This window comes from Colobus angolensis, unplaced genomic scaffold, assembly GCF_000951035.1.
Source record: "Colobus angolensis palliatus isolate OR3802 unplaced genomic scaffold, Cang.pa_1.0 Scaffold222, whole genome shotgun sequence".
In the NCBI taxonomy this organism is placed as follows: Eukaryota; Metazoa; Chordata; class Mammalia; order Primates; family Cercopithecidae; genus Colobus; species Colobus angolensis.
The window spans coordinates 908435-934223 of NW_012115400.1; the positions used below are offsets into that span (position 1 = coordinate 908435).

General features: G+C 42.9%; 1 protein-coding gene and 1 pseudogene across 3 annotated transcripts in view; one reads left to right on the top strand and one right to left on the bottom strand.

Annotated features, from left to right (window-relative positions):
- The window catches only part of LOC105513064 (cytochrome P450 3A8), a 91419-nt gene extending 82089 nt beyond the window's left edge, over nucleotides 1–9330 (bottom strand). For all 3 annotated transcript variants that reach the window (XM_011943842.1, XM_011943841.1, XM_011943838.1), the window contains exons 1-3: nucleotides 9076–9330; nucleotides 4734–4827; nucleotides 2768–2820 (exon numbers count right to left, since the gene is read on the bottom strand). In XM_011943842.1, the coding sequence (XP_011799232.1) occupies nucleotides 2768–2820; nucleotides 4734–4827; nucleotides 9076–9146 (218 nt within the window). In that variant the 5' untranslated portion in view covers nucleotides 9147–9330. The remainder of the gene's footprint in view (nucleotides 1–2767; nucleotides 2821–4733; nucleotides 4828–9075) is intronic.
- A 225-nt stretch (nucleotides 9331–9555) lies between these two features.
- LOC105513117 lies at nucleotides 9556–25684 on the top strand (annotated as a pseudogene).
- Nucleotides 25685–25789: the final 105 nt, after the last annotated feature.

Below are 25789 nucleotides of genomic sequence, written 5' to 3' on the forward strand. Positions count from 1 at the left end.
TCTACCACCATCTGATGTTTGACAAACCTGACACACACAAGCAATGGGGAAAAGATTTCCTATTTAATAAATGGTGTTGGTGAAACTGCCTAGCCGTATGCAGAAAATTGAAACTGGACCCCTTCCTTACACCTTATACAAAATTAACTCAAGATGGATTAAAGACTTAAATGTAACACTTAGGACCATAAAAATCCTAGAAGAAAACCCAGGCAATACCATTTAGGACATAGGCATGGGCAAAGACTTCATGAATATAACACCAAAAGCAATCACAACAAAAACTAAAATTGACTAATGGGATCTAATTAAACTAAAGAGCTTCTACACAGCAAAAGAAACTATCATCAGAGGGAACAGGCAACCTACAGAATGGGAGAAAATTTTTGCAATCTATTCATCTGACAAAGGGAATTTATGAAGAACTTAAACAAATTGACAAGAAAAAAAGCAAACAACCCCATCAAAAAATGGGCAAAGGATATGAACAGACACTTCTCAAAAGAAGACTTTTATGCAACCAACAGACATGTGAAAAAATGCTCATCATCACTGGTCATTAGAGAAATGCAAATCAAAACCACAATGAGAAAGCATCTCATACCAGTTAGTATGGTGATCATTAAAAAGTCAGGAAACAACAGATGCTGGATAGGTTATGGAAAAATAGGAACACTTTTATACTGTTGGTGGGAGTGTCAATTAGTTCAGCCATTGTGGAAAACAGTGTGGCGATTCCTCAAGTATCTAGAACTAGAAATACCATTTGACCCAGCAATCCCATTACCAGGCATATACCCAAAGCATTGTAAATTATTCTACAGTAAAGACACATGCACACGTATGTTTATTGTGGAACTATTCACAATAGCAAAGACTTGGAACCAACCCAAATGTCCATCAATGACAGACTGGATAAAGAAAATGTGGCACATATACACCATGGAATACTATATACGGCCATAAAAAAGGATGAGTTCATGTCCTTTATGGGGACATGGATTAAGCTGGAAACCATCATTCTCAGCAAACTATCACAAGATCAGAAAACCAAACACCACATGTTCTCACTCATAAGTGGGAGTTGAATGATGAGAGCACATGGACACAGGGGAACATCACACACTGGGGCCTGTTGTTGGGTGGGGGGCTGGGGAGGGATAACATTAGGAGAAATACCTAATGTTGGTGAAGGGTTGATAGGTGCAGCAAATCACCATGGCACGTATATACCTATGTAACAAAACTACACATTCTATGCATGTAACCCAGAACTTAAAGTATAATTTAAAAAATAAAAATAAAAAAATAAAATAAAATCACAGTCCATCAGCCTGCCAGGGAACACAGTGATTAAGAATATTCAGCATTGGCCGGGCGCGGTGGCTCAAGCCTGTAATCCCAGCACTTTGGGAGGCTGAGACGGGCGGATCACGAGGTCAGGAGATCGAGACCATCCTGGCGAACACAGTGAAACGCCGTCTCTACTAAAAAATACAAAAAACTAGCTGGGCGAGGTGGCGGGCGCCTGTAGTCCCAGCTACTCGGGAGGCTGAGGCGGGAGAATGGCGTAAACCCGGGAGGCGGAGCTTGCCGTGAGCTGAGATCCGGCCACCACACTCCAGCCTGGGTGACAGAGCAAGACTCCGTCTCAAAAAAAAAAAAAAGAATATTCAGCATTTCTTCAAATTCAGCAGAAAGGTATAGACAAAGAAATGCTTATATACCCTTCTATTAAAAAGTCTTGACTTAATAACAAAGCAGAATGAAAAGTTCCACACTTGCAGAGAAAATTACAAAAACAACAACAGCAGAGCATAAGTGATTTGCCAATCTGTTTCCCTATTATCTCTCACCCTTCATTCAAAAGCACTTTAAATCCAAAGTGTAAATGAAAGAGTTGGTTTTTAATTGAAAGTGAATCAATGTGGGAAGGAGATGATGCCATGCATTTATGAGCACATATTAGAAGTATTTGAGACAATGCATGTAATAAAAGGACACCTAAGGAAGAAAAAAGAAGAGGGAAATAGGCAGACACTGGACAGAGTGTGATGTTGTGAGTCCCTGGGCCACCAAAGTCTGGAGAAAAGTGGTAACCACAATGCTCCCAGCCTAGTTCCGACTGTAGAACTCGACACCTGGTGACACATGGGATCCTTGGTAGGACAAGCTTTGAAAGGTTTTACAATAGCGAGTGTGAATGTTGTCAGAAGCAAAATGATGTGTGTGTGTGTGTGTGTGTGTGCGCGTGTGTGTGTGTTTAAAAACCCTGACAAATAAATCAAAGAAGGCTATGAAGACAGGATTCTCATGCTTGTATGCCTGATAACAAAACTATCACAAAAGACTGCAAAACTACAAGCTTGCACAAAGGCCGTCCCAACATTAAACAAAAATATTTCTACAAGGGCATCTAATCAGCAACTGCCTGTCCAACCTTGATATGGTGTCACCCTTGCTATTGATCTTTGTAGCGAAGGATAATTATTTCAAAACTGATATGAAATCCTCCTCACGTTTTCCTTGGAGCCTCTTTGTCTTGCTTTACTTCCGTGAGTTTGCACATAGTTTATAATGGCATGCAGATTCCCATTGCAATACTCTACTCTCAAGTAAATATACTCTTCTTTCAGAGAACTCTCTTTGTAGTTAGGTTGACAAGAGCTTCATCCCAAGAGGCTTTGGGCTGAGACTGTCCTCTGTGCAGTGGGGTAACCTCATCATATGAGCAAGTCTATCCAATGGAAGTTTCCAGAATACTCACCCCCACACTTTTCCATACTTTTTATAACATTCCATATCAAACTTCCAAAAGCCCTGGGAGGAGAAACAAAATGATATTTGATTATTATTTTAAATGTACTTAACCCTGCCTCTATTTGGGATGAAAACAGTTGAACCCAATGAAATCACACTTGCTGGCAGTTACAGGAAGCTTATTTAGAGATGTCAAAAAGGAAATAAGGGAAAACAGAGGAGGTATTTGAAATGGGAAATTTAAAATCACTCTTGAATTTTCTCCAAGTGTTGTGGATACTGAATGAATTATCCTTGTGTATAAATAGTAAGTACCTCCTCGTCTTTCTGAGGTCTTTTTGCTTTTTCATGTGTTGTCTCTAAAATCTCATGAATCCGTGAATGATCACCTCCAGGGGCATGTGGGGAAACTGAGACTGAGGGAAAGTGAATGAGCATCAGAAGAGAATGCACAGTCTTTTATCTCTTTGTTCGTCATCCTTTTCATTTATTTCATGAGCTCGCTCTAGAGTTCTAGCAGAATTAGAAAGTTACAGACACCAGGGACCTCTTTTAGTCTAGCAGATTTACATAAGTATGAGGCATGTTGTTGAGTGAGAAAATGAGTGAGTGACAGATTGACAAAGTGGACTCACTTTCCAGTTTTCCAGCTTAACATGGAAGTTCTGAGAAACTGTCCCCTCTATACATTGTACACAGCAAATTACAACACTTGCTCGGAGTTTTCACTGAAACTTAAAAACAAACCTTCCTGTATCTACATTTCAGGGGTGACATTTTCACTAGGCAAACAAAGGTCCCAGGAATGTGTATCTTGGGGGTACATCTACTAAAGAGTTGACCTGGAAAAGGCGGTGGGGAAATTATTGCTTTTGCACAGGGAAAAATATGAAATTCCTGGGTAGTAATTAGACAACAAAGCCCTGACCTGAGAGAATTAGAATCTGAGAAACAAGTCTCAGGTATGCAGGAAAGATGATGTAAGCCAGAGAGCTGACTGCTGCTGCTGGCCATGTGGACATGGGCTCCTAATTTTCCATCCAGGGCCCAGGCCCTGGGCAGAGCATCAGACCAGGTTAGGCACAAAGGCTCAGCCAAAGTTCACAGTCCACATGGCACATATGATATTCTATTCAGCAAAATTAAATATTTAATAATTTCATCAAATCATCCCCTTTCTAGTGATTTTGAATGTGATTCCATCTTCGTGTAAAACAAAACCCCACACATTCATTTTGTGCTTAAATATCTGAGTTTCATAGACAACCACTATCTCATCTCAGTTATATCCACTCCCTGATCAGACTTACCCATAGGGTGCAGCCTTTGAAGGAAAAGAAGTAAAGGAGAACCCCTTTGTTCTATCTCTCAAAGCTGCAAAAGATGTCATGGGGAGTAAGAGCTGGGGTAGAGCCATGGAGATACCCTCAGGGAATTTAGAATTTTTTGGAGAGGATTCAAGCAGGTGCAAATGACCCAATGGTAAATACTTGGGCTCCCTAACAAACTGAGTTTCAAACGTGTCCAGAAGGAAGGAAAAAAAGGTTACTCAAGAGCTCTTGCTACAGAGAGGAAAGTTTGACTCTCATGTACACAGATTACAAGCCACAATCAGGAGGTCCTTTTCCTACTTTTAACACTAGCTAAGTATGACTATACCTTCCTGGGAACCTGCATGGAGCAAAAAGAAAATCTTCTTTATGGTGCTCACAAAGTCTGCATATTAAGTTCTGAACATCAGGTTGCTGATCTACCTGAGATTTGGGCTGCTCAGCTGAGGCAAACCTGAGGTTCCTGAGAGTTAGCAAGAGAGTCCCAGTGTAAACCTTGCCATGCTCTGGATGATGCCTACACACTGTTTCTGAAAGTGTAAAACCTCAGACTTTCCTCCTGAGGAGGAGCATTTTCACTGATGGAACTAAGCTGCTCTTTGCAATCATAAGAAGCAAAAGAGGGAGCTCAAAAACACTCACCTTACGGTAGGACAAAACAGTTCCCAAAAAAGGCAGAGGTGTGGGCCCTGGAATTCCAAGCTTCTTAAAAAGTCCATGTGAATGGGTTCCATATCTACAAAGTGAAACAGAAATCAGGTCACAGGGATTGTGACTTTATAGATATAAGGGTTGATGAGTCACTGACGGAGGAACTGGAATGCTCAAGAGAAGGAGGTAACATTAAGGCAATAAATAATAGCAGTAACTCTGATGGCAATGATTATATTTCTTCATCAGGTCCTTTCCCACCTCCACTGTGAGACCCCAAAAAGTCACAAGGATTAGCTAAAAGCAGCTGAAGACTTCATGGTCCCAATCCTGAAGTGAATACTTGAAAAATGTCCTCAAACGTGAGCATTCCTGAAAGGTTCAGGCAGGAATTCTTCCAGGTCTCTTTATTCCCTTACATCTATTTAGTAAGTGGCCTCTTCCCAAATTTGGGGATTCTCATTCTAGGTAGAAAGGGTGACTTTTTTTTTTTTTTTTTTGTCTTATGCAGCAATGATAAGATTTTGCATCACTGTATCCACTGTGTCACAGAGGGTCACTGAGAGCCTATGGTGACCCTGTCTTTAGAATTTGCTCAGAGGCTTTTATGCTTTCCCTTCCCTCTAAGTTCTGACCCTGTTTTAGGATCTGGCCCTTTTTAAACCATCATTCACAGAGAGGTCTTGGAGGAGTCACAGAGTCCTTATTTCTACAGACTGACAACTGTGTTCAAGGCTTCCATTGGCCTCATAGAAATGTGAGCAGCTTTCAGCTACAACTCAGTCTCTGTGGTCAGATGATCTGGTTGATTTGACCTATTGGTAAGGATAATTGACTCATAGTTCCCTGAATGACAGCGTGCAGAAGAATCACAACTAAAGAACCAATATCCAGGTCATTCCTCCTCTTGTGGAATCTAGCCTTCCACCTGGTGATATTCATCTGATAAGCACAGTGTCAGTGACGTGGTCTGAATCTGTACCCCTACCCAAATCTCATGTTCAAGTGTAGTCCCCAGTGCTGGAGGTTGGGCCTGGTAGAAGGTGATTGGATCCTAGGGGCAGTTTCTCATGATTTCACACCATCCTGCCTTGGGAGTTGTCCTCATGACAATGAGTTTTTATGAGATCTGGTGGTTTAAATGTGTGTGGCACCCCCTCCCCACTCTCTCTTGCTTCTGCTCCAGCTGTGTAAAGATCTGCCTGCTTCCCCTTCACCTTATGTCATGATTGTAAATTTCCTGAGGCCTCCCTAGAGGCAGAAGTCACGTATACTTCCTGTACAGCCTGCAGAACCATGAGACAATTAAATCTCTTTTCTTTATGAATACCCAGCCTCAGGTATTTCTTTATAGCAATGCAAGAAAGGACTAATACAGCCAGACATGCTCATTTTTCTCAAGGTGATCAATCACAAAGCAGTCAGTTTATTGCCTTTGCACATCAACTGTCTCTGTAGGAAAACCCCTTAATGCTGCTGCTCCCTATGGCAGGCCTGCTTGCAACTCATCTTTGATGGGTCATGTGTGGATTCCCCCAACTGGGGGTTCTGGATGTCTGAAGACCTTCCCCATCTGACGTAACTGAGGAGTGGAAACTGGAGGAAGAAGAAAAGCTGATGGAGGCCGGGCGCCGTGGCTCACACCTGTAATACCAGCACTTTGGGAGGCAGAGGCGGGCAGATCACGAGGTCTGGAGATTGAGACCATCCTGGCTAACATGGTGAAACCCCGTTTCTACTACAAATACAAAAAATCAGCCAGGCGTGGTGGCGGACACCTGTAATCCCAGCTTCTTGGGAGGCTGAGACAGGAGAATGGCATGAACCCGGGAGATGGAGCTTGCAGTGAGCCCAGATCGTGCCACTGCACTCCAGCATAGGTGGCAGAGCAAGACTCTGTCTCAAAAAAGAAAAACAAAAGCTGATGGAAGAGGTCACCATCCATCAATTCAACCATGATTCTGCTAGTCCCGCAACATTGACCCCAGAGAGACAAATTAGGAAAATGTGGCTGAAAAGCATAGTGTGTATAAATGGATCCATATGCCTCATATGTGCTTTCAGCTGAAAGGCAGGGGCCTTCTAATGTCCACGTACCCTCCTGCTGATAGCAAAAGATGTAGTATTCCACATAAGTAAACATAAAATGTTCCAGATACTTGAATTAAGACCTTGCTTTCTCTTATTTAAAGGGTACACCTTAAGACAGTATAGGTTCCAAACATTCTGTGCAAACCCAGTGACTCTGATAATATACAGTAAAATACAACTGAGAAATGGCATGGAGGCTTATGTTTGGAGGACCCAGAAGAGTCAGCATAGCCAGGACCAATAGTGCATTTGGATCCTTGCCCCCAGAACAGTTAGGGGAAGTGTGTGCACGATCTGCCAAAACCAGGGTGGCCTTTGGTTTTCCCACTCCAGTTCCTTCCTTTGTTGTCACAGCCATGGCAAATCAGTGACACTAATCTCTGCTTCTAAACTTTCTACAAGTTACATGGTCTCTCAGGCCAGGACAAGCTGTTGAGTTAATGTGTCAGCAGCACTGGCCCCCGAGGAAAGATCTAGGTGAGTGTCTAGACTCACATGGCTCCATGTCAAGGCAAAGGCTAGGCTGGGCAAACTGTTTAGTTTTTTTCTAGCTTCCCTCTGTTTGGTAGAGTAATGCTGCTTTAGTTTTCAATGAAAAGGCTAACAGAAAAGCCAGTCATCTATTGCATGTAATTGTATAGGCCTAAGGAGGGCATGGTCTACACTATAACTTCTGACTCCTGGGCTATATCAGCATCATCTAAGGCTAAGATATTGTCTGCCTGGCTGCCTGAATCTGTAGTGACAGCCCCACAACATGGCAGACCACACACAGAGTGACACAGATGGTGCCTCTGTGTCCAGACTTGAAGCAGATGAGATGCGATCATGTTTGTCCTTTGAGTGACCTCCACTAGGGGGCCAGGACCCATGAATATCTCTTTGGAGTTCTACCCTGAAGGATGAGGAATATTTTCTCACTTCACCTTGATCCTACCTTGATACTTTTGCTGTCATCACTGGTTCACAGTCTTGCTTACTCCCCTGCCCTGACAGTTTAAGATAACCTGCTAAGCAGGTTTATCTGAAATAGGGGTATTAAAATAAACTATTGGGAAGATATATTTTAAAAGACATATGCAATCTTGTCATAGAGTTACACATTTGTGCATTAGATTCATATTCCTGACATTATTCTGGAAAGGTGAGGTTATTTTACACACATTTATTGTAACAAATACTGAACTAACAGCCCTCATTTATCACCTAGGAGGAACATGCTGGAAATACGCTATCACCAAAAAAATCTGATTTTAAATAGAATGAATTTAAGCCATATCAATTCGTGTTAAAATGTCAGAAGATGGAAAATACGTTGCTACAACTCACTGAATTTCTAACGTTTCTGTGAAAGAATTAAAAGGACGTCTATATTTTCTATTTTCCTGTCATCATGATTCCCAAATCTTAGTAAGTGTGAAATTGAGGTAGAGGTGAAATGTGACAGGCAAGAAGCCTCACTATCCACAGTGGGGAACGACTCTTCTCTCCACCTGCTCTAGGATGCCAGGATCCCACCGGTGAGAAGATTCATCCTCTTCTACTGCAGTGTAAAGGGGAAAATGTAAAATCCAAATTCTGGTTTAGTAAGGAGAAGTCAGGTTTCCACGGCCAAGTTTGGGATGAGATCCATCACTCTTTCCTTCCTTATCCTTCCTTGGGTCCAAACTATTGTCAAGTAGATCATCCTTAATCAATGCTGTCCCTAAACCCTTCTTGCCACTAAAGATGGACAAGGGAGATGCTTATTTATTCCTTTATACATCTGCATAAGATCTATAATAACCTCTATGTGTTTGTAGCATCCAACACTTAAGCTACTTCTTCTTGAACATCTTTTTTTTTCTTTTTTTTTTTTTTGAGACAGAGTCTCACTCTGTCTCCCAGGCTGAAGTGCAGTGGCATGATCTCAGCTCACTGCAACCTCCGCCTCCTGGGTTCAAGCAATTCTCCTGCCTCAGCTTCCCGAGTACCTGGGAATTTGGCATGCACCATCATGCCCCAGTTAATTTTTGTGTTTTTAGTAGAGACAGGGTTTCACCATGTTAGACAGGCTGGTCTCGAACTCCTGACCTCAGGCATTCCACCTGCCTCAACCTCCCAAAGTGCTGGGATTACAGGTGTGAGCCACTGCGCCTGGCCTGACCATCTTTTTTGATCTTCAAAACAGATGGGAAATAGAGGCCTGATTAGCAGCCCAAGTCCAAGAAAACAGAGGTGAAGAGTCTGGACAGTTACTCACAAATAGAGGAGCACCAGGGTGATAACCAAGAGAAGCCAGGTTTCCACGGCCAAGTCTGGGATGAGATCCATCACTACTTTCCTTCCTTATCTCTCTCCTCTGAGTCTTCCTTTCAGTTGTGTGCTGCTCTTTGCTGAGCTGTGTGCGTGGAGCTTTCCTTCCCTGCACAGCAGTGAATCACTGAGGCTGCTGGATTGTTTATATGCTGGATAAAGAGGCAGGGCTGGAGTGGCAGCCAGTAGCAGGGCCACCTGTGCTCCGCCTGCAGTTGGAAGAGGCTTCTCCACCTTGGCAGTTGGCAAAGAATCACACACACACACCCCCCTCACTGACCTCCTTTGAGTTCATATTCTATGAGGAATCATAAACAACTCAATCAATGTTACTGGGGAGTCCAAGGGTTCTGGGTCCTTATCAGAAACTCAGGTGGAGCCATTGGCATGAAATCTATTAAATATCCTCTCTCCTGCCTTTGTCTCCATGGCTGTCCTCATTCCAGAATACTTGAAATCCATCCCAACAAGCCACACCTACAGATCTTTATGTATGCCTAGAGTGTGCCTGCACCACCTAGAAGCCTCCTATGCATCCTTCCAAACCCAGCCAGACAAAGCCTTCTCTTAGAGTCTTTCCTTACCAACCTCCTCACACATATGTAACCATTTCCTCCCCTGGGCACTTTCCATCCCCTTCATGCAGTCCTATTATCCTCTTTCCTCTTTACCACCATGGTGTGTTTCCACACCTGTTTCCCTTAGCAGAGGTGAGCTCCTCAAGGGCATAGTCTGGTCCTATTCACTGTCATGGCTCCGGTCCCTATCAGGGTGTTGTACACACAGTGGGCAACCAGAAAGACTGGTGGAGATGACTTGGCTGAGATTGCTGGGCCCCTGCGTGTCATCCCCTCTGACTTCCAGTGACCACTCCATCTTCTTAGGTCATTAATACAGCCAGATCTCTTAGCTGTGACTCAGCTGCTATCTCTGCACTTTCAGGCTTGCCCTCTGTGATTCTGTTGGCAAGAGGACCCCTAAAAAAGAGACAGGGTGTGGATGAGATGGAGCTGATGGTTTTGTGGAACAGTATCAATTTGTGCTGCTTCCTGTGAACCTTTCAAAAGTCCTGCCGTAGACAGCAAGTCAGACAGGTTCTTTACCGAAGAGTGGTCCCTACTTTCTGGAAATACTGCAAGTCTGGAAACAGTAGGAGAGAAAGGAGAGAAGAGAACAGCTGCCCAGATGGCCAAGTGGACCCCAACCACCTCAGCCAGCAACGATGGGGCAGCGGTCACTGCAGGTTCACAAAGCATCAAAGACTCCAGTAAGATGGTCCCAGCCTCTTGCGGGTGGAATTGGAATTCAAAGCAAATGGCTTCCTTTTTAACAAGTGAAGGATTTTCTAAAGCGGGGAGAGCAGGTCCCAGAAGCTGGTAGAGATGAGGCCTGTAATAGCAGTTGCTGCCACCTGTGAGCCTCCTGACCCATTCCTGATGGGAGAGATCTCAGTGATGAGGGTGTGAAAATCCTATCAGCCCATTATCATCACTCAGACCCAAGTTCTGTGTCTGCTTGGCCTGATGAATGGATTACATAACAAACAAAATCTCAGAGTTCTTATAACTCAATAGAAATAGATGATGTTTAAGCTGTGCTTGTGCACTTTCTCCTCTCTTTATTCTTTCTCACATTCAGCCCTCCTGCAGAAACTGATACTCATCCCAGAAAGGCACCTTTTCCCATCCCTGTGGCCCTTAAGCCTCCAGGGCTGCTCAGCACCTGGCCTGAGTGGGTGACATTCATGCCAGATTCCATGTCAGACTCAAGGCAAAGTGGGCGAATGTCATGTGCAGTGTTGTACCAGGTGTATGCTGGGAGCCACATCTTCCTTGGGCACAGCCTAGTGAAGCAGGAGACACATAAACATGTTTGGATGGAGGTATGCATGTGCCATAACTCTGGAATCCCTGGAATAATGGAGCCCTACAGAGATTTATCTAAGAAAAGAAGTGACAGAAAGTGTCAAGCCAACAAAGGACAGACATGGGAAGGTGGGTGAAAATCCCCAGGAGAAGTAGGATAGAAGTCCAGGGAATTCTGACACATATCTGTCTCTTTTCAGTGGCTTCGCTGAGCACATGACATAGGGCCATGCTACTATCCTCAGTTTACAGATGTAGAAACTGAGGCTCGGTGACTGCAAGTAGCTTCCCAGTTGCTGCTGATCACAATAAAACATTATAAAAAGCTAACAGGAAGGGAGATAGAAGATCCTCTGCTGCTCTGGTGCATCTGCCATTCCCTGCTAAGCGTCACCATGGGAAATAGTGAGACTCAAGGCTGCAATCACAAATTGGTTGAGATTCATGTTCCTGTCTCAAAGGTTACTCCCAGCGGCACCCCCATGGGTCTTCTACAACAAAGGACTCCATCTCATCTCAGCAGGGAGGAGGAAAGATGCAGTTTCTGACCATATCAGTGGCATTGCTGGAGGATCTCCCTATGTTCCCACACTGAGAGGTGCACAGAACACACTCAGACAAGTAAAGATTCCAGTGTCATCTGATGATTATCAACAACTTCATTAGCTCACCTAAACCCAGAGCCTTTCTTATTTGATCTTTTAGAAACAAAACTCTTATGGAAACAAATATGTTTTCTTCTTTCCTCTAAAACACATACTTGGCTAAGATGATTTTTATTCTAAGATGAAGATTTACCTGCCTTACAAACTTCAGGAGGTGGTCTGGCTGATTGGAATCTACACCAATGGTGATAGACTAATCATTGCTTGGAACTCAAATGCAGCCGGCACCGTGTCCTAACTAATGCAATTGGTGTTGCTCTGCAAAGGAAGATAATCAAAGGCGTGTTCTGCCACTTCATTCCACAGAAGGTAACATCTTCTAACATGTAGGAACTTGACTACTGACAGCTGCACTGAATGCGTCAAGGAAGATACACCCAACCACCACATGCCTCACCCCTACTCTTTTCCTGTATTAAAGCATTCATAGTGTTTTTTAAAGCTCTCAGTACTGTGCTCCCAACCGAAGTTGGTCTTGGTCAACTTTGTACCCTAAGCACATAGAGCAGAGACAAACAAGCAGATAATTATAGTACAGCTAAGGAAAAATAATCATACAATTACAAGAAATACAATGTCCTTATCAACAATTAAAGACTTATCTTCTTTCTCAGTCTGGTTTCATTGGAGCAAAGCTTAATCTCAACATTCAGAGAAGCATTAGTCTCAGATATCAGCATCAGTGGACAGGCTGTCCAGGGACTCAATGATGCAAGGGACGCCATCACTCCGATATTTTCATCCTTTTATATTGGTAGCCCAAGTGGTACCTCTCTTCTGGGAAGCTTGTCCTGACCTCCAGTGGCCAAGTGAATTGCTGGTGGTAAGGGGAGGCAACATTGCTCTGGAATTATATGTGTATTATATTCAAATTTCACAGGTCATGATCTTGAGGATGTAAACAAAAAAAAAAAAAAAAGGAAGAATTCTCTCTCTGTAACTCAGCTCTCAAGTCCCCATTCTTCTCAGTAGGGGAAAACTTGATTTTGCAGGTCGGGGTGACCAGGTGGTATCTAAGTTTTGTTTTTATTTATTTACGTTTAAAATTGTTTTGAGGCAGGGTCTCACTCTGTTGCTCAGGCTGGAGTTCAGTGCTGTGATTATAGCTCACTGTAGCTTCCACATCCTGGGCACAAGTGATCCTCCCACCTCAGCCTCCTTAGTAGTTGGGAATACAGACATGCAACCATGGCCAGCTAATTTGTAGTACAGATGGGGTCTAGCTTTGTTGCTCAGGCTGGTCTCAAACTCCTGGTCTCAAGTGACCTCCTGCTGCTGTCTCCTAAAGTTCTGGGATTTCAGATGGGAGCCACCACACCTGGCCTTTAAATTTTGGTGGCTGGAAGAGGGGCATAGCTAATGCTTTTGGGCTTCATGCTTGGGGGTGGTGTTGAGGAGAGTGACAGGTGCATGGACGTGCTCTCTTGGCACTGGAGGAGGTAGGTGTCTCACTTTGATGCCACTGTATGTTGGTTAACCTGTATGCCTACTGTGTTCAGAGCATGTGGCAAGCACTAAATATTAAAGAATCGGAATCTTTGCCCTTATGAAGCTAGCACTCATATAGGAGAAAGAGACACCAAACAGCCACACAAATAATACTGAATTACAAATTAGGATAAATGCTATGAAGTAAAAGAATCCTTTACTTAAGCTCCCAGCAGTATCAGACACAGTTGATCCTTCTTTCTTTCCCTAAACTCCATCTCTCTTTGAAAGACATGAATGCAACAGAATCAACAAGACTTGACGGATGGGTAGTGTGAGACCTTGGATATTCCTGGGTCTGTTTCCTCATCTGTCCATGGGGGAAACTGACCAGAATTGGCCTATGAAGACCAATGTTCTCCTTGTCCAAATTAGAAGATCCTTGCAGGACTGCCTGCCTCTCAGCCTCTGTGTCCCTCTAGGATTTTTGAAGGCATTCCCTGTCCTCTATTCTCCTTCTCTTATCGATCACTTAGGGTCCACCTATGGGCAGGAGGAAGAGCAAAGGTGGGGTAGAATGGAACTGGGAGAAGATAACCACCCACTTAGGCCCTGAACTTTAAATTCTGGGTTGGTTTCTTAACTGAGATTGCAGAGAAAGGGTTTCACACATGCTCACACCCACTCACACACAGCTCTTACTCCAGGAAACGATAGTGAATACGTGTCATGCTAAGTACTTGCCCTGCGTTAACTGATTCAATCTGTCCAACAACCTCATGGTATTGATACTGTTATGATCCCTATTTTACAGATGAGCAAACTAAGCCACAGGAAGGTTAACTGACCCATCCAAAGTTACATCACTAATTGCTCTAGCACAGCCAGGATTCACATTTAGATCCTCTAGCCTGTGAGCCCAGGGTCATAATCTTTTGACACAGGCCCAGCCTTGCCCAAGGTCACACAGAGTTAGTGGGGAACTAGCAATAAAGCCCCAGCCTTCTGAACGGGTAGTGGCCAGAGCTCTGCCCATACACTGGGACAAAGTGAGGTGCCTTAGCAAACTCGTCAGTGAGGGCTGCGGTGAAGCAATGTCCTTCCTTCTCTCTGCCCGCCCTTCCCTGAAGCATAAGCACGTCTGTAGAATTTATGACAAAAAAGAAGAGGGGCTCTCTCTCTCTCCTGCCACCTTGTAAAGAAGGTGCCTTCTTCCCCTTTGCCTCCTTCCATGATTGAGAGTTTCCTGAGGCCTCCCCAACCATATGGAACTGTGAGTCAATTAAATGTCTTTTCTTTAAAAATTAATAAAAAGAAGAAGAGGAGGAGGACTTAATCATAACTGTTTGCTTTCTACTCCATTCTAGAGTGTCTATTTCTTGATAAAGTGACAACTAACATCTCCATGGCACTTCACAATGTACACAGTGCTTTCCCAACTCTTTTAATGATCAGCAAGAAAACTTTGTAAGACGAGTAGTGTTAGGATGATTTAACTCATACTTTATAGATGTGGAAACAGACTGTTAGAAAGAGACTTCAGAAGTGACTAAGCCATGAAACCAGGGCATGGAGAAGGACATTGTGATTACAAATTGTGCCAGGGGCATTCTTGCTGGGATTCCAAGGAGGCTCCTAAAACAACATGGCAGGTTGTGTCAGCCACACATGAGATAAATATTTCCCTCTACACTTCCCAGCACACTGCCAATGTAGTTATAAAATGCTACAGAGCTGGTGGTGACCATGAAAACAACATGTGCATCCTACTCAATTGTGTATTCAGTGAACTCATGGTTTCAGCAGAAAGGGTAACGTTGCAAATAATTCCGACATGTCACAATCAGAATCATTTGTGTTTCCAGGAAAGCAAAAAGTAAAAGGTGATGAAACCAACATGTCAAAGAGAATTCAAAGATTGTGAGGCAAATTTCAGAAGAGCACGTGGAAGGGAATTAATGAAACAGGAAATTGGTGAAGGAAATGAAGATCATCATGAGATGTGTTACAAAACGTCAGCAAAACCTACACCGTTTCTTATACTCCTTGTTTCAGTAACCTCCTAACTTGTTTTGCCTGACCCTGGACAGGACTTATCCAGGGAATTTCCTACTCAGTCACCAGAGAGCATCTCAAAAAACATAGATCTTGAAACACGTTTCCTTGGCTTCAGTCCCTCCAACTGCTCCTGTCACCCACAGGATAAAATCTAAGTATCTCTCGGAAGTAACAAAAGACCCTTTCTCATCTGGCCACTGTTAGCTTCTTCAGCCTGTCTCAGTTCACTTCTCCAAATGTACATGATGTTTTAAGCAAATGGTGTGATTGGCCAGTCCCCAGGCTCTACAAATATGACATGTCCGTGTCTCCTTATGTCCACACAGGTTGTTCTTTAGCATAGAATGGGTCCAACCCAGCTTCCATCTAGTGCATTCCTAACCATCCTTCAGGAGTCAACCAGCGCATCATCTCCCCAACAAGCCTCTTCCATGACCTCAGCAGGCAAGTGCTGGAGAGGGTCCCACTGGTGCTTTCTCACAGTTTTAACAGCTGAACTCACAGTGGCTGTCATCCTGGGATGCTCACAACAGTCACATGCCTGGGGAGCTTCTAAAAACCACAGGTTCACTGGGTGTGGTGGCTCATGCCTGTAATCTCAGCACTTTGGGAGGCCAAGGTGGGCAGATCATGAGGTCAGGAGTTCGAGACCAGCCTGGTCAAGAGACACGCCTGGCCAATATTGTGAAACCCCATCTCTACTAAAAATACAAAAATTAGCCAGGCATGTTGGTGGGTGTCTGTAATCCCAGCTACTCAGGAGGCTGAGGCAGGAGAATCGCTTGAACCCAGGAGGTGGAGGTTGCAGTGAGCCAAGATCGGGGCATTGCACTCCAACTCCAGCCTGGGTGACAGAGCGAGACTCCGACTCAAAAATCAAACAAACAAACAAAACCCCCACAGGTTCCTGGGCCTAACAGAAATGAGAAGGGGCTGCCCAGGGTCCTAACAATGAGGAGGCAGGGACCATTGAGGGTGATCTGGAGAGAATCCAAAGTGTCCCATCAATCCAGAGACATGAAGAAGAAGGCATCATGCCCAACTCATTCTATGAGGGCCACATGATCCAAATCAGAAAAAATCAGGACCACAAAGGAAGATGGCATGCCAGTCTCATTCATGAGCGTCAGCACAAAAATCCTGAACAAAATAGAAGCAAGTCAGAGACAGCAGTGATCAAAGATGACACACCATGACCGCGTTGTTTCAATGACTCAAGATTCTTGAGTTAACGACTCAAGAATCATTTACAGAGAAAAAGTATAAATACCAGTGATCTCATCAACAGGTTAAAGAACGGTTATAAGACCATCTCAATGGTTTTAGGAAAAGCCTTTGGTAGTTCAATAATAATATATTAATGATATATGATAATAATATTCAACTCTCATTTATGATATAAAAAACCTTCAACAACTAATAGCAGGAAATTTTCTTAATCCGATGAAAGCATCCACCAAAAAAACTTAGAGAAAACATTATTCTTACTAGCATAAAAGAAATATCCTGTTATACCTTCTTGATGCTTAAAAAAGGTATACCATGTGCACATATTACCTTTTCAAAACTAGTAACATTTTTTAAAACAAAAAAAATCCTATCAATTAACTTACTTTTTTCTATAATTGAAAAGAAGATGACAGCTTGTCCTTGTCAGAAGTCCAGCTTGTGATTCACCTGGGGTCAACACAGGGCAAGGTTTAATAATCACTGAAATAACTAAACATTGTAATGTCTCACGGGGCTGCTTGAACTGACATGATTTCAAGGGCACTGAGAGGCTGGGGGAAAGCAGAGGGTCAGCAAATTCATTCGGCTGAGATAATCTCAGTTTACAAACTGGAGTTTATGACCTTTAGTTGGGACGTGAGTTTCTTTGATAATCAAATGAAAGGAATGAACCGTGTCCCCAGAATAAACCAGCATCCAGCATTTTTGCATGCAGTTCCGAGGGGACCCCAGGGAGACATGTTACTAGGAAGTTTGCCAAACCCAGTGACTTTCCAAGGGGCCTGCCCACCCAAGTGCAGCCCATGCCTGACACCCAGCCCTCAATGCCCTATTCTGATCGGTTACATGGTTATCTCCATGGGCCCTCTCTATCAGTGTGAATGGGTTCTCCACTCTGCCCAGTGCTATGACAAAACATGGGGGAACAGAACCGTAAGGGAAGGTGTGAACAAGACCTTTGCAGACAGAGCCACACTGAAGCCCTAGGTGGGGGTACTTCACCACACGGAGGGAACTGGGGAGATGCCAGGAGTTTTGGGAAGGCAGAGATAAGGGGACCTGGAACAACCTGGGGTGAAGCCTTCCTGAAGGAGTGACCGTTTGCATTATCATAGACAGAGAAGTGTTTGGACAGAAGAAGGGAAGGTGAGAAGCATTTCAGGCTGTGAGAATGGTCCAGCTTTTTTTTAGTAATAAAAAAATAGAAAAAGTAGAAATTGCTTCTAACTTTGTGTATTGAATAAGCAAGAAATGGCATCCCAACCCTTTTCTTTATTATTATTATTATTATTGTTTAGACAGAGCCTTGCTGCATTGCCCAGGCTGGAGTGCAATGGCACAATCTTGGCTCACTGCCACCTCAACCTCCCAGGCTCAAGCAATCCTCCTGCCTCAGCCTCCTGTGATGGACATGTATCACCACGCATGGCTAATTTTTTGATGTTTTGTAGACATGAAGTCTGATCTTGAACTGACTTGGTAGGATGGTCTTGAATTTCTGGCCTCAAATGATCCTCCTGTCTCAACCTTGCAAAGCACGGGGCTTACAGGCATGAACCACTGAGCCCAGCCACTTTATTATTAACAAGGTTGAATATTTCTGTATTTTTGATAGCTGTGTTTCTTCTTTGATAAAATGTTCATGTCCTTTGCCCTTGTGATACCTGTTGGAGTTGCTTTGTTTTTCATGTCAAGCTATAATAAATATAATTTAACTGGCAAAGAGAGAATGGCCCAGCTTAATCCTTATTATCATTGTTGTCATTTCTTGGTTGCAAGGTACAGTGTCTGTATTGAGGCAATTTTAATTACTGCTAATAAAGAAGCCATCTGGCTAGGAATCATGCCAGAATGTGGATCTTATACTTTTAGGGCAAAGGTTCTGCCCTCCACCAGTCAGCAAGAGGCTTGAGGCTGAGCGGAGACCCCAGATAACATCACTGGGCTTGGCAGGCACCATAGTGACCTGTCCCATGCCTGTTAGTGTATATTTCTGAGATTTAAAACATGTATTGAGGTGAAATTCACATAACATAAAATTAACCATTTTTTTATGATTGTTCAATCTGAGGACTGAAAATTAACCATTTTAAGGTGAAAAAAATCAGTGGAATTCAGTACATTCTGTGTTCTGCAACCACTACCTTTATCTGGTTGCAAAACATTCCCATCATTCCAAAATAAGGCCTGTATCAGTTGAGCAGTTTCTCCCCAGTCTCCCCTCTCCCCAGACCCTGGCATGCACTGTCGCACGTTCTGTCTCTGTAGATTTCTCTCTTCTGGATATTTTATATGATGCAATATATGGACTTTTGTTTCCGGCCTTCACTTCATAGAATATTTTTGAGGTTCATCTGTTCTGTAGCATGTGTCAGTACTTCATTCCGTTTATGGCTGAATAATATTCCACTGAATGGATAGACCACAATTTATTTATCCATCCATCAATGGACATGTGGGCTATCTGCACCTTTTGGCTATTGTGAATTGGGCTGTTAGGAATATGTGAGTCCATGTATTTAAGTAACTGTTTTTAATCCTCTTAGATGTATAACTTGGAGGGGAATTGCTGGGTCACATAGAAATTCTGTTTAACTTTTTGAGGAACCTCCAAGATGTTTTCCATAGCGGCAGCACCATATTACGTTCTCATCCGCAGTGGGTGAGAATTCCAGTTTCTCCACGTTCTTGCCAACACTTCCTATCTTCCTTTTTAAACAAATAGCCATCTAAGTGGATGTGAAGTGGTAACTTTTCTGGGATTTTGGCTTTGTGCAACCACAAAGAATTAAGAACCTGCGAGAAGATGCCAGAGACAGAGGAGGACAAGAAAAAGGTGTGGCTGGGAAGCTGACGCAGGTGGCCCCTGAGTTTTCTATTTTTGTTTGTTTGTGTTTGTTTCTGTTTTCGAGATGGAGTCTTGCTCTCTTGCCCAGGCTGGAGTGCACTGGCACAATCTTGGCTCACTGTAACCTCTGCCTCTTGGGCTCAAGCAGTTCTTGTGCCTCAGCCTCCCAAGTAGCTGGGATTAGAGGCGTGTACCACCATGCTCAGCTAATTTTTTGTATTTTCAGAAGCGATGGGATTTTGCCATGTTGCCCAGACTGGTCTTGAACTCCTGAGCTCAGGTGATCTGCCTGCCTCAGCCTCCCAAAGTGCTGGGATTACAGGCATGGACCACCACGCCCAGCCAGGCTCCCGGGCTTTCTATGGACTCCAGAGACATCTCGTTCTGTAGAGAGAAGACAGCAAGTAGGGATCCTTGGAATATAACTGACTTGCAGGGCCTGTATGAGTTATTTAAACTTCCTCAGCCTCAGTTGCCTAATCTATAAAATGGGTGTTAATGATTCTGTCTTTCCCTCCCAAAGGAGCCCAGAGGAGACCAGACCCTGGCCTGTGATCTGCAGTGGGCTTGGGACCTAGATCTGCAAGTCTGGCTGGTGTTGGCTTTGACTAGAGAGAATGGAGGATATTACCAAGCCTAGTACCTGACTCTTGGCAGTCCTTCCATAAACGTTTGCTCAATATGAAAACAGTTAGTTCAGTAGTTGCCGAGAGAGAGGACAAAAGTTATAGAGTAACCCTACATTACATAATGTATTTTCTTTTTATCAGAAGAGGAGACATGAGTTCAAGTTTTACTGAACAAATAATTAAAAGGTTGAGCATTTGCTAAGCAGGGTCTCTGACCCACAGAGTGACCTATGGAAGGGAGCTTTGGAGAAGGCAGGAATTGGAAGTTGGGAAACAGCCAGGTCAGACCAGACATGGGATTAGGAGGAAATGAAGGGACAGCCAAAACAGTATTGTCAGAATGAAGTCATCACAGGAGTCCAGACACCTCCAAATCTGTTGTTTACTCACTTGACCATGGGCAAAATCCTTTTACTCTCATTCCCTGTCTAGCCATTAGAACCACGTGTTCCTGATGTCCAGGATTCTGTGAGCTAAGTTCAAAGCTTCCAAGGTTGCAGATCACGAGACAGAAATAAAATGCAATCATGGTGGCTGAAATCAGCAGCCAACTAAAATATGTTGCAATTTAAGTAATACCACCAGTGATGAAACATATCTGATATTTTCCTACAGCACCGTCTTACTGGCATAATCTTTGTTGAATATTAAACAATGAACTCAGCTTAGCACATGAACCTTAGGAAGTTCAGATTATAATGACTACTGCAGACAGGTCGAGAATATGAAGTAGGCTTACCCCAAAACACATTATTAGGGCCAATTCCAGTGCCTGCCATTGAAAGCCAAGGTTTCTTTGACAGGTTTAATTCTCTCAGAATATGTACATCGAAGTAGAACCTGAAAGACAGCTACTTCCATGCTCAGAAATTATTATTATTATTATTAATCATACTTTAAGTTCTGGGGTACATGTGCAGAACGTGCAGTTTTATTACGTAGGTATACACGTGCCATGGTGGTTTGCTGCACCCATCAACCCTTCACCTCTATTAGGTATTTCTCCTAATGCTCTCCCTCCCCTAGGCCCCCACTCCCCAACACACCCCAATGTGTGACGTTCCCCTCCCTGTGTCCATGCGTTCTCATTGTTCAACTCCCACTTATGAGTGACAACACGCAGTGTTTGGTTTTCTGCTATTGTGTTAGTTTGCTGAGAATGGTGGTTTCCAGCTTCATCCATGTCCCTGCAAAGGACATGAACTCATCCTTTTTTATGGCTGCATAGTATTCCACAGTGTATATGCGCCACATTTGCTTTATCCAGTCTATCATTGATGGGCTTTTGGGTTGGTTCCAGGTCTTTGCTATTGTAAATAGTGCTACAATAAACATACGTCTGCATGTGTCTTTATAGTAGAATGATTTATAATCCTATGGGTATATACCCAGTAATGGAATGGCTGGGTCAAATGATATTTTTAGTTCTAAATCCGTGAGGAATTGCCACACTGCACAATGGTGGAAGCCACCTCTTCCCTGAGGGGCTCTGTCACAGGGAGACAGAGATTTTATCTATAAGTCCCTGACTGGGGCTGCTGCCTTTTTTCAGAGATGTCCTTTCCAGAGAGGAGAAATCCAGAGAGGCAGTCTGGCTACAGTGGCCTTACTGAGCTGTGGTGAGCTCCACCCAGTACAAACTTCCCAGCCGCTTTGTTTGCACTGTGAGGGTAAAATTGCCTACTCAAGCCTCAGCAATGGAAGATGCCGCTCCTCCCACCAAGCTCCAGTGTCCCAGGTCAATCTCAGACTGCTGCTGTGCTGGCAGCCAGTGGATCTTTGTTTGCTGGGCTCCAAGGGAGTGGGGCCCACCGAGCCAGACCACTTGGCTCCCTGGCTTCAGCCCGCTTTCCAGGAGAGTGAATGGTTCTATCTCACTGGCATTCCAGGTGCCAATGGGGTGTGGAAAAAAAAAACACTCCTGCAGCTAGTTCAGTGTCTGCCCAAATGGCTGCCCAGTTTTGTGCTTGAAACCCAGGGCCCTGGTGCCATGGGCACCAGAGGGAATCTCCTGGTCTGTGGGTTGCGAAGACCATGGGAAAAGCGCAGTATCTGGACCAGAAAGCACGGTTCCTCAGGCTTAGTCTGTTATGCTTCCTGGGGTGTGAGGTGGGGTGTGAGGCGACATCCCATCCTGCTTCGGCTCACGCTCCGTGAGCTGCACCCTCTGTCCAACCAGTCCCAATGAGATGAACCAGGTACCTCAGTTGGAACCAGGTACCTCAGGTGCAGAAATCACCTGCCTTCTGTGTCTATCTCACTGGGAGTTGCAGACTGGAGCTGTTTCTATTTGTCCATCTTGCCAGCAGTCCAGAAATTATGTTTTCCAAAGAAAAGGCCCCATGCAAACTGGCTGAAACAAAGTGGGTTTATACCCATGAAATAATCCTGGGGACTTTAGTCAATAAAACTCAATGCTGGTAAAGTTACTTTAAATAATTTTGGTAAAGTTATAACAACAAAAGCCAAAATTTTAAAAATATTCTTAGGAAAGAGGCAGGGACTGTGTGGTATTCTTTTAGTACTGTGACAGCCTGGTAGAGATGGATTCTCCTTTTTTTATTTTTTGATTTTTTTGCTAGAAAGTGACTTGAAACCATACGAAAAAAGTGAAAATATAAAGTTCTTTGGTAAAAGTAAATATATGTACAAATGTAAAACCTGGATTATTGAAACTTAGGCTTGCAGCTCCTCTTTTAATACTTTTATAGGATATAAAAGACCAAAACATAACAAATAACGATGTCTATGTAAATGGGTACATGATATATAAAGATGTAATTTGTGACATAAATAACATAAAGGAGGGAGTGCAGAGCTGTAAAGGAGTAGTGATTTTTAATGAAATTGAAGTTAAATTGTTATCAATTTAAAATACATTGTTATAACCTTAAGAAGTTTTATGTAATCACCATGGTAACCACAAAGAAAGTATCTACAGAATATACACAATAGAAAATGAGAAGGTAATCAAAACATATCACTGTAAAATATCAACCAAACACAAAGAAAGGCAATAAGAAAATGAGGGACAAAAAAGCTGTAAGATATGCAGAAGACAAATAACAAAATCACAATAGTAAGTCCTTCCCCATCAGTATGTTTTAAATGTAAATATATTAGACCCCTCTAAAGACACAGATTGCCAGAGTGAATAAAACAAATGGGATCCAACTATATTCTGTCTACAAGTGACTCACTTTAGATCTAAAAACATGCATAGGTTGAAAGTGAAAGAATAGAAAAAGGTATTCCCTGCAAATAATAATCAAAAGATAGAAGGAGTGGCTATACTGACACTAATATCATACAAGATTGACTTTAGTTCAAAAACTGTTGCAAGAAACAAAGAACACTACATAATGACAAAAGGGTGAATTAACCTAAAAGATATGATAATTATAAACATATATGTAGTGAACATCAGAGGTCCTAAGTATATGACACAAACATTGATAGAATTGAATGAGAAAATAAATAGCTCTACAATAATAGTAAGAGACTTCAATAGTCAACTTTCAATATTAAACAGAACAACTAGACAGAGGATAATAAGGAAATAGGGGACAAGAACAACACTATAGGCCAATTAGACCCAACAGACATATACAGAACATTCCACTCAACAACAGTAGAAGACACATTTTTCTCAAGTGCATATAAAACATTGTTCAGGATATACCATGCATTAGGCCACAAAACAAGCCTTAATAAATTTAAAAAGATTGAAATCATGTAATGTATCTTTTCCAATCACAATTAAATAAAACTAGACATCAACAGCAGAAGGAAAACTGGAAAATTCACAAATATATGAAAATTAAACAACACACTCTTAAAACAACCAATGGGTCAAAGAATAAATCACAAGAGAAATTAGAAAATATCTTGAGACAAATTATTATGAAAACAAAAAAACACCAACTGATGAGATACAGCAAAACAATGCTAAAAGGGAAACTTGTAGTTATAAACATTTCCATTAAAAAAGAAGTTCCCCAATGAATATATGTTTGCGTGTGTCTTTATGGTAGAATATTTATATTCCTTTGGGTAAATACCCAATAATGTGATTGCTGAGTCAAATAGCAATTCTCTTTTAAGTTATTTCAGAAATTGCCAAACTCCTTTCCACAGTGGCTTTACTTACAATAGCAAAGACATGGAATCAACCTAAATGTCCATCAGTGACAGACTGGGTTAAAAAAAAATTGTGGCACACATACACCATGGAATACTATGCAGCCATTAAAAAAGAATGTGATCATGTCCTTTGCAGGAACATGGGTGGAGCTGGAGGCCATTATTCTAAGTTGATTAATACAGGAACGGAAAACTAAATACCACATGTTCTCACTTATGAGTGATAGCTAAACATCAAGTATACATGGACACAAAGAAGAAAACAACAGACACTGGGTCCTACTTGGGGGTAGAGGGTAGGAGAAGGGTAAGGGTTAAAAAAAACTACCTATCCTATGCTATGCTTATTGTCCCAGTGACAAAATTGTCTGCACAAGAAACCCCTGGGACATGTAATTTACCTATATAACAAATCTTTTATATAATTTACGTATATAACAAACCTTAGGCTCATGTACCCCTGAACCTAAGCTAAAACTTAAGAAAATAGTGTTCCCAGATGGCCATATGTAGCTGTGCTGCAGAGAGGCATAGAGGAGCACCCCCAACCTCACCCACTGCTCCAGATCCTTGTAATCACCCACTTCTCTGTGCCTGGGGCAAGACCCAGCCAGCCCCAGGCACCATGCTGCCATGGGACCAGCCCTTCTGACAACTCCTGGCACCCAAGACCCCCTCCCCTGCTGTAAGTTGATGCACACAGTTCTTCCAGTCCTATTTTTTAATGGATTATGATCCAACCATTGAAGATACCAACACAAAGCAGTGTGTCCCAGATGGTAGAGCAGCCTGGCTAGGTGTTTTGTAGACAACAGGGCGAGAAGAGTTTGGAGCCATGAAGGAACAGTGTATGAGGACTGGTGAGGATTTCCTATTGGTCTTTCCAGGCACAGATAGAGGAGGTTTTGAAGAAACCTATAAATTCCAAAGACAGATTCTCCTCAGAGTGAAGGAGCATGGTGAGTTTCCAATGATTTTTATGGGTAATAAAGCAGCTCTGGATCATTAAAGACAAGAAACACAGGAAAAACAGCATTTAGCACAGCAATATAAGGTAATATACATGGAGGTATCAGCAAAGATTAGGACGAATGCAGAGGGTGCCTTTTTTGTTTTTGTTTTTGTTTTGTTTTGTTTTGTTTTTTTGAGATAAGATCTTGCTCTGACACCCAGGCTGGAGTGCAGTGCAATGGTGTGATCACAGCTCACTGCAGCTTTGAATTGCTGGGCTTAAGTGATCTTCTCGCCTCAGCTTCTGGTGTAGCTGGAACCACAGTCTTGCCCCACCAGGCCCAACTTATTTTTCTTTCTAAGGGATGGAGTCTTTCTATGTTGCCCTGGCTGGTCTTGAACTCCTGGGCACAAGTGATCCTCCTGTCTTGGTCTCCCAAGGTGCTGAGATTACAGGCATGAGCCACCATGACTGGTCTCAAGCTTTCTATGAACATGTCTGGGTTATAAGGAAATTTCAAGAGCAAAATGTCTTCTTTCACTGGAACCAACATGGGAAGAAAAAGGCAAGAAGGGCTGACATTGTGTCATTTTTCTAGAATCCCTTGAGTTTTATCTACCAAATGCCAGGGAAAGGCCTCATCTCCTCCTTCTCTCCTTACAGTTTACATTTTGTGGGTACCTTTCTAGCCTTAGACAAATGATGACCTTGTTAGCTTTACAACAAGAAGCTGGCTAGTTCTTTCCATGAAACTAATGCAATGGTCATTTTCAAGCAAATTTAAAGGAAGCACTAAGGCGGCTTCATAGATTACCCGATTTCTTTTTTTGTTTTATTGTTGTT